An 18,511-nucleotide genomic window follows, 5' to 3' on the forward strand; every position below is an offset into this window, starting at 1 on the left:
GCACGAGTTGTTTGTTTTATTTTGTTTTGTTGTTTTTATCTTCTTCTTTTTTTTTTTTTGTCTCTCTTTTTTTTTTTTAATCAAAAGAGAATCCATTTTCTACTAATGCTAAGTCCAAGTGAGTTTGACATATATATTTATTATCAATGATGTCAGCCTCTAGGAGTTTGATAAAAGTTGGGGCAGTTCACCATATTCTTTCACTTTCATTCAAGTGCATTACTCAAATGTTCCTGTATTTTGTTTCAGGTTGCTATGATGGAATGATCTATGTTCTGGATATAATGGGTGGTAATGTGGCGTGGGCGTTCCCGACAGGAGGTTGTGTCAAATGTTCCCCTTGTCTGGATACAGGAACTGGTCTTGTGATGTGTGGGTCACATGATGGATACCTTTATTCCCTTGATATAGAGGTAGCTTTATTACTGTCTTAATCAATTTGCTAAGTTTGGTAATAATAATAATTAAGACGCTAGTGGTGATGATTATGATAATGATGATGAATAAGATATAGATACATGATGCAATTCTGTTTATTTATAAAAGTAATGCACATCCAAATCAATTACTAATAAATTTGGTCATTTATTCTCTCACATTTACATTTTTGATATTATATTAGACAAAGAAGTACACGTAGGATATTAGAGAGATAGACGCTTTTGATAGTAAAAATTCCGTTACACAAAATGTGTAAAGTAGGCTATTACAAGGTGGATTAACCAATATGTATTTAACAACACTGTTTGGAGATTTTTTCTGAACTCCTATGTTTTTAAACATTAGTAATGGTTTATTTTTAAATTTTAATTTGTTTTCAGGAAAAGAAGTGTGCATGGAAACAGTCTTTAGGAGGAGGCAGTGTCTATTCCTCTCCTGTCTCGGAATGCCACTCTATGGTCTTTGCTGCATCTCTAGCAGGAAATTTGATGGCTTTGAAAACTGTAAGGTCATCATGTGATGTGTGATGTTACAGTATGGTTTAAACTTAAATTATTAACTGATGTTATTATTTTTATCGACATTATACTGTGTCAACCTTTCATTTAAATCTGTCTATAACTCCAAATTTTCCAATTGATCTCCAAGTATGTAATTTTGAGATTGGACTTTACCAAAATAGTAGGAACATACAGTATTAGTATTCACCGATTCAACATACTCACTCAATACTCCCCGCACAGTCGTATCCTTAGGGAGCGTTCACATATTATGTCATCAAAAATTTGCCCTTTTTAGCCCCCCCCCCCCCTCCCCCAAGTCATCACTTGTCATCATTGACCTGACCCCCCCCCCCCCCCCCAACAGATGATGACGTCATCTAATTTAATAAAAACTAAAAGATACTTTAATTTCACAATATTTATTATTCGTTTTTCAAACCATAAACATTGATTATCAACGTTTGATAAAACACATTCAGACATTTTATTAATTTCAGAAACTGTTGATAATTTATGTTTTACGATACAATGGGGACATAAAATTTAAATTTGCAAAGATAAAATCTAACAAACATTATTTAAATTAGGCTACTTGGTGCAGGTGCTATTAAAAAAAATTCAGAAAGTGTAATTTAAAATAGTATAGGAGGCAAATTATTTTATAGCATATTAGTCTTTTAGTGGAATGAATTTCTGTTTCAATTTCCAAACATAAAATTAATTGATTCAAAAATGTTTCTGCCTTGGACCTCTGGCAATGTACTATAAATAGTATCATCAATTTCATCTTCATCGTCATCATTTTCTCCCATTTGCTGTTCTTCATGTATGCCGCATTTTCGTGAATGGTCATTCATTGCTGTGATCGAGGAGTGATACAATGAACATTTAGGGCAAGTTCGCCTTTTGAGAAGTGATACCCCTTTCCCATTTTGTTTCTTGAGAGATGGGCAATACTCATCATAGCAATTTATCTTTAGCTGTTTTGAAAGGAACAAACTTTGAAATAGGCTTAATTTGCCTATGTTTTGATGACATCATCTTGGGTCTGCCCCCCCCCCCCCCCATGTCAACACATGTCAACATTTGGTAGACCCCCCCTCCCCCCTAGCTGATGACGTAATATGTGAACGCTCCCTTAGGCAAGAGCAAGGAATCGCCAATGTTCTTGATATTTCCCTGCATGGGTTGTGATCTGCAGACAAAGGCTTCAGGATATTGTATTGACTGTTTTTCTCCTAGTTTTCATGGCTCTGCTTCTGTTCCTCTATCTCTGTGGAGTCCAGCATAACTCTGTTCACACACACACGCATGCACACACACACACACACACACACACACACACAAATGTGTGAGCTCCTCCACCTTCCTTACAAAATAATTGCCCTTCTCATTTGAAAAAAAAATTAAAATTATAATTCAATAAATAAAGTTGTCATTTTAAAATGCATTTTATGCTATAAAATGATCATAATTTGTACATCTACTTCTACTTGACACAGTATGTGATGTTTTCTGACTTTCCCATGATAAAGCAACAGCAACAAAGCAGTGAATAAATGCATATACTGGAATGTTTTGAGTGTGCCTGAAATCATAATCGTTATATCTTGTCACGTCAAATTCTACTTGTTCTACTTCTTCTGCCAAATCATTACAGACATGTTCAGTATAATGTAAGTGTGCTCTATTGTAATAATGTTTGCGACATTATAAACAGCTCTCAGTTAAGATATTAAATTTTACTTTTACCTTTGCCATGCTTATGACATCCCAAATTATCACTATTCAAATTTTTAAAAAACTATCCTTACTTTTTAGGAAAATGGAAATATTGTTTGGTGTGTTGATGTAAAGAAACCCTTGTTCTCATCTCCCTGCATCCACGGAGACTCCATTTTGATTGGCTGCGTTGATAACCATTTATATTGCATCAACAATCATGGTCAAATAGTAAGTGGAGCAATTTGAATCAGTTTTGCTTACATGTGAGAATTTAAGGGAAACATTTCTTTTTTTACTAATATTATTTAACTTAAAAAATGTTTTTTCTTATTTCCGTTATGCTTGTCTTATTGATATCGCGTTTTTAAAAAAGTTGACCCCCGCCCCTCCATTGTTGTATTATCTACTGAAAAAAATCAATCCCATCTCGTCCTAGAATTACGTTGGTGTTGTTTAAGTAGATGAAAGGTTTAGAATTACTCTGCCTGGCAAAGGATGGGAATCTCCCTTAGGGCGGGAAGATGTCCTTTTTCACCCTTTTATCATGCTATATCATTTGTCCTCTATATATATGGCTCTTGAGCCCTTAGTCCAAAAAGAAACATCAGTTTTGACCTGCCTAGAATCATTTTGCTGAGTGTGAAAGACACAATCTCATTAAAAAAAAAAAAAATTGTATGTCATTTCTTTATAGCATGCTGTTGTGCCATTGTTAGTCAGGGATGTATGTAAATTAAAAAAATATGTTAATGTTATTACAATTATAAGTTTTATTGATCACATTTTTTTTCCTTTTCACTGTTTTTTGTTTTTTGGGGGGTTTTTTTACAAAAAAAAAAAAAACCAAAATAATAAAATAAAATAAATTTTAAAAATTAAAAAATAATAATTAACTGCCTGGATATCAAATTATATCTTACTAATATTTTACAGGAATGGTCTTTCAAGACACAAGCTCCCGTGTTCACGTCACCAGTTTCATACAAAGACCGCATTTTCTTTGGATCTCACGATTGTCAGTTTTACTGCTTAGCATCTAATGGTCAACTAATCTGGACATACCATACATCTTCACCAATCTTCTCAACACCCTTTGTATTTAGCTACAAAGAGCCAGTCTGTATCTCACTTAGCAGTAAACATCAAAATCGATCGTCTCTTGATTTTAGTGAAACCGCAGCAGAAGAACCCCAAATTAAAATGGCTAGATTGATACAGAGAGAGGAGAAAGGTGTTTCTCATGCATTGTTACCATCTAAGAGTACAAAAGCTGTTCACAATGATTCGATTGTAGACCATGGAAGGAGTATCAAAAAGACTGTCCATAAAAATGAGGCAATCAATAAAGGTACAGACGACGACTTAATTGAGAGTGTTATTGAGGATAGGACTTTTGTCATGTTTTGTGCCACAAAGGGAACTCTTCACATTTTGGATATTGAAACTGGTGAAGTGGTCTCATGTTCAAATTTCAATGGGGAAATATTTTCATCCCCCGTCTTTCATGATGGAAATATTGTTGTAGGTTGTAGGGATAATTTATTATACTGCTTTGATTTTCATTCCTGAAACGAATTAAATAATGAAGATGACGACAGCTTTTGTAATTCACACATTGTTGTGGATTATGATATATTAAAGAGTAAAATGTCAAAACTGCCATTAATCTAGCCTATGGAGTTTTTTGGGGGTTTTTTTTTAGTGTGTGTCTGTGGGAGGGGGGGGGGGGGGTTAGCTGTTTTTTAAAAAGGTCGGAGCGTTGTGAAATGTCTATAATTTTCTAATTCTATTTTTGAAGAATGTGTAATGAGAACCCAGGCATCAGGAGAAAATTAGAAAACTGTCTTACCAGAATTTTTCAAAAACCTCGTGTTTAGACAAAATGCATTCAACTTTGGCCTATCATTGACATCCAAATAGCAATGCTGAATGCATTTTGTGTCTAAACACGGGGTTTTTGACAAGCCATATCATCTTTTGAATTCTGGCAAGGCATGTCTCTAATTTCTCCTGATGCCTCACAAATTCTGAGAAGGAATGATCATCTCATTTCTAAACAGGCCATCAAACGAGAACATCACAACACTGTTCTATAATAAAGGAAATGGAATTGTCCTGCTACCTTTACAGCCAAAATAAATTTTGCTACTGTTATAAATAATAAAATAAAATAAATAAATTCCTTTTATTCATCTCCAAGGGGAAATTTGTCTTTAGGGCCTATTCCAAGGGAAGACTGGAATAACCCAGGCATCAGCCGCAGTACAGCACGGCAAACAGAGCTAGGGGGAGGTGACTTGCTCAAACCCACACAGCGAGGCGGGTAGTCAAACTCTGTACCTTTTGGGTATGAAGCAAAAACTGGACCGCTGAGCCACGCTGCTATGATGGTATATAGTTAAGTAAAATACTCACCAGTTCCACCCACCAAAACTATTGTAACCAACACCCAAAACTTTGTGTAAGCTTAATGTTTATAGTAGTCCTTCAAAGTTACAAGATCCATGGAGCCAGTATTTTTCCCTGTTTCCTGTTGCTTGCTACCCTTTGGATAGGATGCTAATCCATTGCAAAGTATTTTCCAGATCTAACAGACCCAGCTACACAAGCATTAATGGATAGACAGGGGGAGGTCAGAGAAAATCTTGACTTCACCCGGGAACAATTCCGGCCTCTTTACATGTAAAGCGAGTGCTCTACCAACTGAGCTATCAGCAGATCCCGTATCCACCTCACCCCTTTAAGTCTGAGAATTTAAGGAGAACTAATCATCTCTCTGGTAATTTAAAAAACAATAACAAAAAGATCTGTGATGTCTAGTGAAATTGGACAAATTTAGCAAAAGATCCTGTTATTGTCATGAAATGAGTTTGTAACTTTTTCCATATAAAAAAAAAATAAGAAGAAAATAGAATCTTCTTGTCTTTTTGTGTGTGAATAAGTGCCTGACTGTAAGATTGTTATGTACTCCAATTATTGGCTCAATCTTATTTAAAAAGCTGTTCTATAATACTGCTATCGTGAATAGAATAATTTCAAAATACATCAAAAGAACGAAATATATGTTGTCAATAATGCAGAGGGTTTCTTGGGGTTTTTTTTCCTTCAAAATGACATACCTTCCAAACAAATAACTATTAAAGTTTAAATCAGATGTGATCATTCACAATTGTCAGGAATCATTGCTAAATCATAACTGTATTACTTTAGATATAATGTTCATTACTTAGCTTGAACCAAGTGTGACAAAGGGTATAACAAAGGGCATCAGTGAGTAATAATTTTATTCAACATGAATAAAAATCAGTTAAAAAAAACAACAAAACGAAAATATCCCCAATGTTTGTTATTATTCCATCCCACAACAAATAAAGGTATAAATTGGAAACATAAAATTCACATTAGTTAACAAAGTAAAGACCCAAGCGCCTCTCCTTTGTAAATTAGTAATTGTAGTTTCGTTGATAGAGATATGAAATAGTAGATTCCACTTATCAGTGATGCATAATCAGACCATGGGCATTTGGCATGATCAGTGTAGTCATGCCCAATTCAAATTCAAAAGATAATTGTGACTAGTTGAATGGAGTCAGAAGCATTAATTAATATAAATACCATAATCCTATTATATATGTTCAACTACGGATAGTATTTGGAAAGAACTTGTTTTATCCCCACTTTGAAAGGTGTCCTTGTTCGTGCTCCAAGGGCTTCTAGTCTTGAGCAATCCATGTGACAATCAAAGGGCCTTGGAACACCGGAAACTGGTTTAGTGTCCGCCACCAAATGACTGGATGGGAGTCCAAATACTTCGGCCATGGCCATTGCCATATCATACTTAGTCATCATTTCATCTCCACTCCAGTGAAAAATGCCACTGATGTCAGGATTCTAAAATATGGATGAAAAATAAATCCAACTTGGTTATGTTATTTAAATTTTGTTTAAAATTATAATTTTTTTTTAAATTGTTGGGGAGCATAATTGATAGAATGTAAAGCTACAATATGAGTTATATGGTCAACAACTCTTTATGAACTACAGTTGAAAATACTTACAAAAGAATGTGTACCTAAAATATTCATACGGAGATCAGATGGAGTTAAATGGGTGCAAACCTGATTTAGATGTAAAATTGATAGTTTAATTAAAATACCTATTCCTTTTCCTTGAATAGGACCTATATAATAATAAATGGCATTTATATAGCGCTTTATCTCACTGTCACAGGCTCTATAGTAGCCAAGATCTTCACCAGAACAATTTAAGGTGATAGACCTAGACAAATCAGCATTATTAAAATCATTTTGTTCAATCCTTTTTTAAAAATATAGATCAATAGATCCGGTTTCTATTCATTTTATCACACCATAGCTTATGTATGATCGTAATCGTGAGGAATAGGAAATTTTTTTTTTTTTCTCTTCTTTATTTTGGAACAAATGTCTATGGCTCTAATCAATCAACAGCAAAACTCAATAGGTCAATACCTCAATTGTATCAAATTCTGTAAATTTCACAATAATTCTAACATTGATTTATGGCATGCAAAACCTACTATATCAATTTAATGATAAAATAATTCATAATACCATTCCCACATTCCCTGGTCTCAGCCGTTGCCTTTTTCTAAATTAAATAAAGGTGTCAATTTTTCAAAGTACCTCACAACGATGCTCAACCAAGACTTTAGCGGCGTCTACAATATCTTGGCAGGATGTCGGGTATCGTCTCTCGCAGTGATTCATTTCAGCAGAAGTACTTGTGTCCTTGACCTTTTTGAACAAAAGAGTGACAGCACTCTCATCAAGGAATTCCAACTCACCATAAAGAATGGGTACCCTCAATACCATATTGCCTGCAAAAAAAATCAAGTAGTTCTTAATAGCCAAAAGCATAATGAGGACCAAAATTATCCGATTTCTGTCCATTAAATGGAAAATATCAATTTTAGGCTTTAGATAAGACACCGATCATTGCAAAGTATTTTCAGCCACTCATCTCCTACAGGATTGGTAGAGGGGTTATAAAAACATCTATAAAGATTCAAACCAGGTTCATTTATGTGCAAGTAATATTCCAACTGGGCCAACTAGCCTCCCGCATTGCCAGCGAGAAAAAAACCAAGAACATTAAAATATCAAAGCTCTTACTGTAACAAGGATTGTAAGATAAGATGGACCCTTACATTACTTCATTTGGCGGCTAAGAATTCCATAAGAGATACAATATCAAGACCAGAGCAATCTGCACTCCTATAATTGTGACTTGTTCTCACTACACCGCCGACTTCCATTATCACCAATTAAATATAATAATTTTGTTTGTTACACAATTCAACTCTGATACAATGATCTTTGATCCAACAAAGTTAACAAAGACAAAAATATAGTCATGATTTTAAACATCTAATTCTAAACATTACTAATGACTCCCTGCATTCACCAAATTCCGACAATTGGTCACAGTGACTTTGTTGAATCCAAGTCGTAATGTGCTTTTTAAAAAATGAAAAAAAATTAGAATTTTAATTTATGCAATATCCACGTAATAGATGTTCACAAACCCCTTCACAAAAAGTTTAAAGCCAATAGTAACACATAGCATTTAGGACGAGACATAATCCCTGTAAGGCCCTTTTATATATTTTATTTTCAATAGAGACAATATGTTGTTACCAGCCAAGTACTCATTTTACACCTGAGTGCAGTGAGAGAATATGAGTAAAGAGATTTTTCAAAGAACTCAACTTTGGCGACCTACAGCAGGACCTAGAGGAGGAATCAATGATCAACAGGTCACAAAGAGAGTGTCATACCACACAAGACAACAAAACACCACTGCACTTCCAATTCGTTATACTCAAACTTTCCAATTCCATAACTCCAAACATGGCATTTAATGAGGTCTTTTTGAACTTTCCTTTCAGATCTATCACGGTTGGAAAAGTATTGACTCTCTACTCAACCCCCCCCCCCCCCCAAAAAAAAAAAAAACACTTGCTGCTAGATGCTTCTTTTAATAAGTCACCAATCAATATTACTGACTTCAATGTATTCATTCCACCAAAAAGAACCTTTGTGAGAATGAATGAGCTCCCCCAAGAAGTAATTGAAACATAATGATAAATTTCAATTCACAGTATTTTGGAGGTGGAAGAGAGGGAAAATTTTCAAATCATACCCCCGACGATCACAGTCATGTCTCTTTTAGTAAATGTGTAAAATCAATTTGTGAACTGTAAATTCTGGATCCTCTTAATATTCTTATTAAAAGACTATAAAAAACATTCCCAACAAAATGGGAAATCTTGCAAACACAAAACAATAATTTAATACATGAAGCATACATTGAGCACCAATCATATTGGATTCTTCACTTACTCTTCCTCAATTTCTGAGACATGGTATTTTCAGATCCAGATTAAGAAAAATGTCCCCATTATACAAAAGGGTATCAAGTCAGGACTCTACCAACTGGATAACAGCACAAAAATCTAAAAAATGTCGCCTATCCCCATGTAAACACTTCACTGCATATGTCATCAGGTGTAAAATGTGCAATTAACTTACAGGACCGACCATGAAGGCCATACATGAGTGAACAAACACACGGTGGAATTATGACCAAACAGAATTTATATAGGACATGCATGGCCTTAAAATTGTTTGTTTTTTCGACATTTAACATTAATTTAGGGGAGTTGGTCATAACCATTGATTTGGAAGGTCCAAATTTCAATAGTATTATCAATTGTATGACATTTTTGTATACTAATCAAAATTATTTAAAATTAAAATTCAAATTTGAGCATTTATATAGCGCAATATCCACTCAACGCGATCAACGAGCTTTAAAAAAAAACTTTCATTTTCTCACTAGCAATACTCTTATCTTTAAAGGACTTTGGGTATCAAACTATTTTGTGCTTGACTGTTTTTTTAAAGTTTACCCATGCTTGTTTAGTATAGAAAATCAAGAAAAAATGCTTATTTATCTCAAGCACATTTCCACAGAGTCTCCATGTTCAATACACTCCATAATGTTTCATCTGTCCTACACAAAACTGTCTTTTGAGTTTCAAATTTTAATGTTTTTATTTAAAATAAAATACTGCATACCTGATGAATTTGCAAGTACAAGTTTTTCACCATCAACCTTACTGACGCCATATTTATTCAGTGGATTAGTGGCATCTTCTGTTGAATAAGGTGCTTTGGTTCCATCAAAAACGTAGTCTGTGCTAATGAATAGAACATATGCTCCGACGTCCTCTGAATTGATAGCAGTAGGATAAAATATCACTTCACGGTGAAATTTATTAAATCACGATACAAACTTATAATAAAAAATATAACTAAATGATGTATCAAGCCTGGAACTTGGGGTTTGGATTATTTAAAAATTAATCTACAATTCTTCCAAGTGCTTTGTTACAATATTTTAGATCTAAAAAATGTTAAGCATATTCAACAGGTTTACATTTCATAAAATTGAGTAAAATGATCATTATCACATCTTGTGCATAATCCTACCATTTCAAATAAATTTTCATCAAATATACGAATGTACAATGTTTCTAAAATCCTCCATTTTTAAAGTTTCATAATCTTAAAAATCTTCACCTAAAAAAAAAAAAGAATCGGATTTCATTTATCTATTTTGTTTGCATTGTTCATCACTATTATTGAAGAGGTCTCTGAAAAAAAATTGGGGTAAAACAAAGAGAAAATTTTGACTTGGAAACTACATATCACCTTACCTCAGACAATCAAACAATTATGAATGACGTTAATATAAAAAAGAGAGTTGTTTTATTGATACTGCCAGCAAATCATTAAAGACACAAATGGCAAGAAAATTTATTTTAATTGTAAGCACAGATAAACTGTCTATTGGTGATGCATGCAGAGATATCTTAAATCTGAACAAGTGTGTTTCCTACTTCACATTTAAATCGACAACACTTTGACATGAAGGAAATAACTTATTTCTTACTTGCAGCATCACATAAATACTGTGTCGCCTTCAGGTTAATGTTTTCAGTCCTTTTCTCATCTTTTTCAACAATATCAGGTCGTCTTTCTGCAGCTGAATGGAGAATGACTGTTGGCTGTATGGAACGTTGGTAACATTGATATAAATTAAAATAACAGAGCATCAGATGATAATTTATGGGGTCATGAAAATGTTTTTTAAAATACTGGGAGGCAAAATGTAGATTATTACAAGGAATTTATGAGATCACATCCTCTGTTTCAAAAAATATCCTTACAGGGACCAACCCCCCCCCCCCCCAGTGGCGTGGGGCCATTGGATCGAATGGTGCCAGGCACCACACCAATCTTTTAAAAAATCATTAACAGCATAATTTAATTAAAAATAAAACTGAGAGATTTTAACTCCACTGACTTTCGCCAACTCGCCAACAACATACTGCCTTTTTAGTCTCCACTCTATTCAAGATTCCGAATCACGCACTGCGCCGACTCGTGTGTTGGTGACATCACTGCGCAAATTAGTGACTGAATTAACACCGTGGTGCATAGCAATCCAAGCTCCAGTTAATGCTCTATCCATTAGTATCGCGACAGCTGATTGAGCGAGAAACTAGGTCGAATTATACTATCTTCAAATAGCAGAAACCCCTCGACTTGTGCCATGATCTGAGAGCTCCACTGTTGGACTGGGGGGATGCGCCAAATTAGGGTAACTTCGGCCATCCAAAATATTACATTAACTGTCAAAAACACTGATCATTGTCAAGTTTATTTGTAAGCAGCAAAGAAAAACAACATAAAACTTTAAAATATGACATATCACCCCCCCCCCCCCCCCCCACCTCTTTTTCACGATTATTGAATAAAGTAATTCTTTGCAATGAAGCATTGTGGACGAATTTACCAACATTTTTCTTGCTTGTAGTGCCGAGTTGATGGTTACGTGTGTATGAGTATTTATATGAATCAAGTTGACTTTTTACTTTACCGACCGTTCGGGAGATTGACACTAGATGACAAATTAGAAATCAAAAGACTAGTTCCTCACCAACCAACTGATTTTGAATTAACACAGGTGTGGAAATCTTGAAAACGCTCTTTTTCAGTGACATGGTATGACAGGCATGAATGGCTCACAGTTAGTTTAGTCTTTTGTTTTTATTGTCTACTTTTTACTGACAAATCATGGACATCTATAGGCGACAGTGACCTTAACCACTTCCATCGTATTTCTTAACCTCCTGAACGTTGTTTTAGCACCCTTAAAAGAGTGAAAAATTTCTTGCGAAATTCTTTTTTCTCTTTTGATTTACATTTATAACATATTGATTGCATTATCTACCAAATCCAATCCTTTAAATGGTGGACAAAGAATAATTACAAAGACCTTTTCATGCGGGACTTGTATCTCAGTGTTGTGGCTTATTGTTTGCATGAATTATTTGTTTTTGTGAGTTTTGTCCACTCGTAGAAACCATCGACCCTCCCCCACCCTTCCAAAAAAGAGAGTTTTTTAACATGTGCTCTCTCCTCTTAACCGTGTTCACTGTTTTAGAATTTTTTTTCTTCTTCTAATCATGGCACCACCATATGCCGTCAATATGCCATGCCGCTGCCCCCCCCCCCCCCCCCCAATCAGTCACAAAGAGTACGACGGTGAAAAAGAGTGAGATTGGGGCAAAATGAATAAGTGAGACCACATAAAAAAGCCCTTACAATCATGTAAGTGCCTTTGGCAGTGAAATAATACGAATCTCTTTTTGAAAACAATTGAACCACACATAGACAAATCTGTCAATGGGCATGCATTAGCAAGGAGCAGGGCTGACGTTTTTTCAGAATCAAAACTACATTCTTTCCAGGGCTGTCCAAAGCTGCCTTGCCTTAATGTTACCACAAGTCACTCCTCTGACAGAATAGACAAGTGCCAGTTGCATCAAGTCTTCATCAATAATGTTAGGGATGTATAGCCATAAACCCTAAACAGGTAGGACTTAAGTTGTCTGAACAAATGTTAAATGTTGATATTCACCAAGAGATGCCCGCACATTGATATTATGAAATCTATAACACTGTCTTGGCCTGATTAATTTAGGGAACACACTGTCCATTTGAAAAAATTCTTAGATGCCAAATCCATTTCATACACTAACCTCTTGTAGCTTCCAGCGTTAACTGTACGTTAAAAAGACCTCTGACAATAAGTACTGGCTACATGGATGGAGCATGGCATGTGCCAGAGTTCTCTAAGCGGGAGGTGAAGCAGACATTTTCCAAAGAGCTGAACTAGCAGCTTTTAGAAATACAACCTAGAGAAGTTCTCTCTTTGTGGTCACCACAAGATCCTAAAGCGTAAGAGATTTAGTCATAGAATTTCATACATAAAATTTGGCGCTTCAAGCCTTTTTTTGGTAGCAACACTGGGCAATCAACAGTATTAGTTGAAAATACACACACACACACACATATATATATATTTATATATATTATATATTATTATATATACATAATTACATCATACAAAGCCCTCCAAGCACATCTATTTACTCTATATACATAACACAGCATTTCAGCAAACTTCTAAAGCTTGGTGAACATGGCTGTGGTTGAAAATTGTACATCTAATGATACCGGACCAACACAGAAAAGATGTACAATCTTTCAAAAAGTGTCACAAGCGTGCATTGTCCTAAAAATAAAAATGTATGAATACATATTTTTCAAGTAAGGTTGGCAAGTTGTCCTTACCTCTAAAAGTGACTGAGGTCTAAATCAAATCAAATATTAAAACTCTATGCGCAACTCATTTAACAAATGCTTACTTAAATGATTTCCCTTTTTATAAATCAAAGTGTTGCAGTCATTAGCAGCATTGCATGAGAATACATAAAAAATGCGATTGATTTTATTTTATTTTATATTTGAATGTTGCTCATTACTCATATCAATGTGAAAATCAATCAATAACATTATCCCACATAATTATCAAAAATAGATAAAGAATTTTCAAACCATTAGACAGCACAAAGACATAGCAGAATTTAGGTCTAAAAGGAAGACCAAAGACAAAGATATTATCAACATTAAAAAGAGACCTAAAGCAAATGTACCAAACAATTAAATAAATTAAAATCTCATAGACTCAAAAATCTTGAGACATTTTAAGAAAATGTGTCCAACAGAAAATCCAGGTATCTAGATATTCAGCAGAAGGACGTGGCAAGTCATGTAACCTTAAGATAATGTCTTGTATTACAATTCTCCATTAACAATTTCAATGTGATTTGAACATCACCTTTCTTGTGCTGCTGAAGAACAATACTGTCAATGTTATATAATAATCATTAACAAATTGTTAATGTTGGTAAACTTTATTTCCAAAAATGACACGCTATTTGCCTTTCTTTAGCAATGTACGAAAGTGAGTCAAAAAGTAATGGAACTCTGCTTATTACTTTAAAACAAAGTGAATCAATACCATGTCTCATACCTCAGATAAAACCTTGGCATTAGCCGAGTAGAATGTGACTTCTCAACAGAGTCCCTGATTTTCTCGATCGTCACAGTCCACCTTTTCATAAGGCCATCCCTGTAAGTAATCCTGTAACTGAGCTTTGAACCAATTTTTCATAACTGTCTTGGCTTCTTCATCATCTTCAAGGCAATGTCCCCTCATTGCCTCCTTTAGTGGACCGAAAATATGAAGGTGTCAAGTCTGGTGAATAAGGAGGGTGAGACCGCATTGTCCATCAGCTGATACGATTACCTCCCTTTTCCTGGTGCCTGTGCCAGTACTCGTTCTATCTTCAGATCCGATCTAACTCAACGAATTCTTGCTTTCAGTTGCTTTAGAGACTATATGTACCATTCAGAGTTGACCGTGGCTTCCTGTGATAGGAAATCAATGAGAATTACACCTCTATGTTCCAAAACACTATTGCCATAAGTTTCCCATCTGATTTCTCAGTTTCGAAGTTTTTGGTCTTTTGGGAAGTCACATGATGAACCCAGGTTTCATATTCAGTGATTATTCTACTGAGAAAGCTTTCGACTCTCCCACTTAGCCTGAGAATCTCGGAACAGCAATTCACCCTTACACACTCTTACTCAACTGCCTGGATACCCAACGAGGGCACACCTTTGAGAATCCCAAGGATTTGATGAGTTGACGGACACTTCCATGACATATTTCAAGGTCTCCAGCTATCTCATCAACAAATGCTCTTCTATCAGATCTGATCAATGCTTCTGTCTATATCTGATTTATTAAGTTGGCACTTCTTGGACGACAACCATCACGAGGTTTGTCACATAATGACATAGTTAAGGAATGTCAGTGTGTCAGATTTGATATTCGATTGCATCTCATTGTCTTCTAAATTATGAGATACATGTTCAACCCACCTAAAAACACTGCCTCTACCTAATGCCTGAGTTTTATAAATTTTCACAAGGCGTTTGAAAATATAACTAGAGGTTTCTTCTTTGAAAATAAGAATTCAATGACAGCTCTTTGTCATTGACAGACATCAATGGGGGTAGCCATTTAGAACTGTCTTAACTTAGTCAAAATATGATGGAATTAAAACTTTCAACTTTTGGTTTAAAGAGTACCTTATATGTAAGTTCAATTGAGCCAAATATGACGTCACATGAAAAAGAATTGAACTCAGTAGGAGATTTATCCCATTTCTCTTTTGACTCAGCCTCGAACAAATTCTTTTAGGTAAATTATTTGCGGGGACTGCTTGCTTTTATTTAATTTAATCGATTTCATTTCTTTTTTTACTTAAATAAAACACACTAAAACATGAGTATTTTCACACCTTGAAATCTTTTACAACTGCAGACACTTGCTCGGGATTAGTAAGATCCACTTGTCGAAGATTATTCTTTGCTCTTGAAAATGCCAACCCCAATGTTTGCCATTTCACATCCTGAGAAAAGGTCGTAACAAAATGTCTTCCCAACAAACCAGAGCCACCAGTTATTAAAATGCGCTTAGACATATTTTGTTTCTGTAAAGACAAAATAACGCAAATTGTTTATAATGTCATAATGCATGTTAACGAAGCAGAGAATTAAAGACATCTATTACATCAATCGCCCATCAAATACTGAAACATGTCATATTTTCTAACATTATGAATCATATAGAGGCCAATAAAATTTTAACAGAGTCACGTCGTTATAGGGGTAAAAAGGACTTATAAAACACAACTGACAGCAACAATCAATGATCTAGTAAAAAACATAAATTTTAAAAATCACAAACCGGTGCCATTTTGTTAAACTTCAGCAAAGCCATTTGACAAAGTCCACCATCATGCATTGGCACAGAAATTATGGAGACATGGAGTATGAAATAAAATATAACAATGGATTATGTCCTTCTTCATTAGTCGAATACAGGTAGTTGACGTGGATGGTGCGTCATCAGAGTCAGCACAAGTGATGGTTGGTGTTCCTCAGGGTACAGTTCTCGGCACCTCCAATTCTTAATCTACATTAATATAAATCAATGATATGGCAGAAAGACTTACATCAGGATCCCAACTGAGAAATTATTGTCGATAATATCTATAACTGGTTGATTGATTGAACTTTCAAGACAATGACAATGATAATAATATCTAATGTCAAACTACCAAAAATGTATCAAATTGAATACTATTTGAATCTGTCTAAATGGTATGAGGCATTATCATCTCTGTTGATGGTATAAGGGCACTGTGTGTGCGCGCACATGAGAGAAAGAGAGAGAGGGAGAGAGAGAGAGAGAGAGAGAGAGAGAAAGAGAGAGAAAGAGAGAGAGAGAGAGAGAGAGATGAGGAATGTCTGTTTTATTTGTATGTTGTATCTCGTACGCATATCTTATCATTAATAATAATAATAATAATAATAATGCTGAAAACTTATATAGTATATAGCGCTATAACTCCGAGACACCGGACTCTAAGCGCTTAATGTACTTTTATAGATAGAATGCGCTTGGCCAAGGAGTTCACAACATTGCCATCCGGAAGTATAACGGACCAACACACAAACTCTGTGTAACCATGAACTTTTATAGTCTTGTTAATACAGTTTAGTGAGAACAACCCACAAACGCGGATGGCAAAAACAATAACAAAGGCCTGAGTGACGTCATCTGCATACTATCTATAGTAAGTGTAACAAATGACAAATTGCCATATTTCTGGACAATAAAGACTAGAGTATTATTGTTATTTTTATCCTCTAGTAGTTAGTAGTATAGTAGTGTAGTAGTTCTAAGTCCTAGTATTAGTATCTATCTAGATAGGAGTAAATATCTAGTAGATCTATAACTAGATGAATTCCACTTGTGTTGAACAAAAACTAATAACTAACCTGTCGAGGGACTCATTAACCGTTGAGAAAACTGAATAGCAGGCAGGTGTTTTTATGCACCTCCGTTGACGGTGTATCTTAACGGATCGTTTTTATACACCTCCGTCACGTATGCGCATCCCACCCAATTTCATCAGCGAAATTGGGTTTCTGTATTTGGACACGGCGACAGCTATATTGTGACATCTGTAGGATGTTTTTGTTAATAAATTTATATAAAAATAATAATTTAAAAAATCAAAATATAAAACCAGAAAATAGAAGTTGCATTGAAGGAAAAATAATGTTTAAGAAAGACATTAAATCTGATGAACAGTCAGGTGGCTCCGTAGCCCAGTGGACAAACTGTCAGACTCTAACCTTGAAAGTACTGGGTTCGATTCCCATTGTAGATATTTTTTTTTTAAGTTTACTTTATTGAGAAAGACATCATTTTTGTTTGTTTGTTTTTTCTTTCTTGTTTTTTTTTTTTTTGTTTTTTTTTTGTTTGTTTTTGTTTTTTTTCAAAAACTTTTTATCATGTTTTTTAAAAACTTCGATTTTAATTTTCTAAAATTATTTATTTATTTGAGATCAGTATTTGTGTGCCATGTTTCTTTTTACTTTTGATTTTTTAAATTATTGTTATTATTCTTTCATTTATTATCATTGTATAAACGTACATCGGTAATCACTAAGCAGTGTGCTAAACTACAATCTAAAACTATTTAAACCTCATGGACGTATGCAGCAACATTATCATTAATTTACCATCACCGCCAACGGAGGTGCATAAAAACGGTGCGTTTTTGTACACCTTCAATGGAGGTGCATAAAAACGCCACCAAAACCTAGCTAGCAGGATACCAACATCCTGAAAATAAAATTCCTGGCATGTCCTCAGTCAGTTGAGTCTGAGTGAAGTTTGTTTTCTTTTTCTTTTAATAAATTTTAATTGATTTATTTTCAAATCTTTTGTAGAGCTCTTAATTATTATGGGTATGAGTTCATCGTAGAGGGCCGGTGGCCCGTTGATGGTCTTTGGATCGGTCTCCGCCCCAACTTGTGGAGGTCGAAAGGCTGGCTTCAACTTCATCAATTGGAAATCGGTGCTTATTTTTTAGATCCTGCAGAAAACTGTCAATTTGGCTTTTAAAGCTATCGTTTTGTGTTTTTTTTTATTAATGTTACTTAACTTTGCTCTAGTATTGTAATAGTTACATCACAAACCTGCAACCTGAATGCTGTAACTGTAAGAGTTTTCGAAGAATTTACCAGGTGAGTAATGTGCAGTAACAAAATGATGTGCTATTCGGCTGATCGTGGCGTTGTGTCGTGTTGTCCCATCTTCACACAACACACAATAAACACAGTTGTCGACATAGACGTCTACATCCAATAATTCTGACCAATGACAATTCGTTAAATAATGATAAGGGTTTTCCTCGCCTCGTTTCTGTCTGGACGGAAGCTGTCAGCGATTCTCCTTTC

General features: G+C 34.9%; 2 protein-coding genes across 5 annotated transcripts in view; one reads left to right on the forward strand and one right to left on the reverse strand.

Moving 5' to 3' along the window:
* Positions 1-4,335, forward strand: part of LOC144970305 (beta-alanine-activating enzyme-like) — a 43,022-nt gene extending 38,687 nt beyond the window's left edge. For both annotated transcript variants that reach the window (XM_078909797.1, XM_078909796.1), the window contains exons 13-16: positions 250-413; positions 822-944; positions 2,766-2,897; positions 3,603-4,335. In XM_078909797.1, the coding sequence (XP_078765923.1) occupies positions 250-413; positions 822-944; positions 2,766-2,897; positions 3,603-4,238 (1,055 nt within the window). In that variant the 3' untranslated portion in view covers positions 4,239-4,335. The remainder of the gene's footprint in view (positions 1-249; positions 414-821; positions 945-2,765; positions 2,898-3,602) is intronic.
* A 1,601-nt stretch (positions 4,336-5,936) lies between these two features.
* Positions 5,937-18,393, reverse strand: LOC144970307 (methionine adenosyltransferase 2 subunit beta-like). Of its 3 annotated transcripts, XM_078909801.1 has the most exons (7): positions 18,251-18,371; positions 17,042-17,227; positions 15,496-15,687; positions 10,668-10,782; positions 9,791-9,943; positions 7,334-7,527; positions 5,937-6,560 (listed from the first exon to the last, which is right to left on the reverse strand). In XM_078909801.1, the coding sequence occupies exons 3-7, from the start codon at positions 15,676-15,678 to the stop codon at positions 6,309-6,311; spliced, it is 897 nt and encodes a 298-aa protein (XP_078765927.1). In that variant the 5' UTR covers positions 15,679-15,687; positions 17,042-17,227; positions 18,251-18,371; the 3' UTR covers positions 5,937-6,308. The 3 variants fall into 3 exon arrangements, with proteins under 3 accessions (XP_078765927.1, XP_078765928.1, XP_078765926.1); XM_078909802.1 differs by lacking the exon at positions 17,042-17,227 and having other exon boundaries at positions 18,296-18,393; XM_078909800.1 differs by lacking the exon at positions 17,042-17,227.
* Positions 18,394-18,511: the final 118 nt, after the last annotated feature.

The sequence above is a fragment of the Berghia stephanieae genome, chromosome 4, assembly GCF_034508935.2.
Source record: "Berghia stephanieae isolate SIO BIC M18660-M18661 chromosome 4, UCSD_Bste_1.3, whole genome shotgun sequence".
Lineage (NCBI taxonomy): Eukaryota > Metazoa > Mollusca > Gastropoda > Nudibranchia > Aeolidiidae > Berghia > Berghia stephanieae.

Coding starts and splice junctions, on each gene's coding strand:
- LOC144970307 (XM_078909802.1), bottom strand. CDS start 15,678: ATGTCTAAGCGCATTTTAATAACTGGTGGCTCTGGTTTGTTGGGAAGA. Junction 10,783..15,495: donor CAGTTGTAAAAGATTTCAAG/GTGTGAAAATAC, acceptor CGTTCCATACAG/CCAACAGTCATTCTCCATTC. Junction 6,561..7,333: donor TGGTTGAGCATCGTTGTGAG/GTACTTTGAAAA, acceptor TCCATATTTTAG/AATCCTGACATCAGTGGCAT.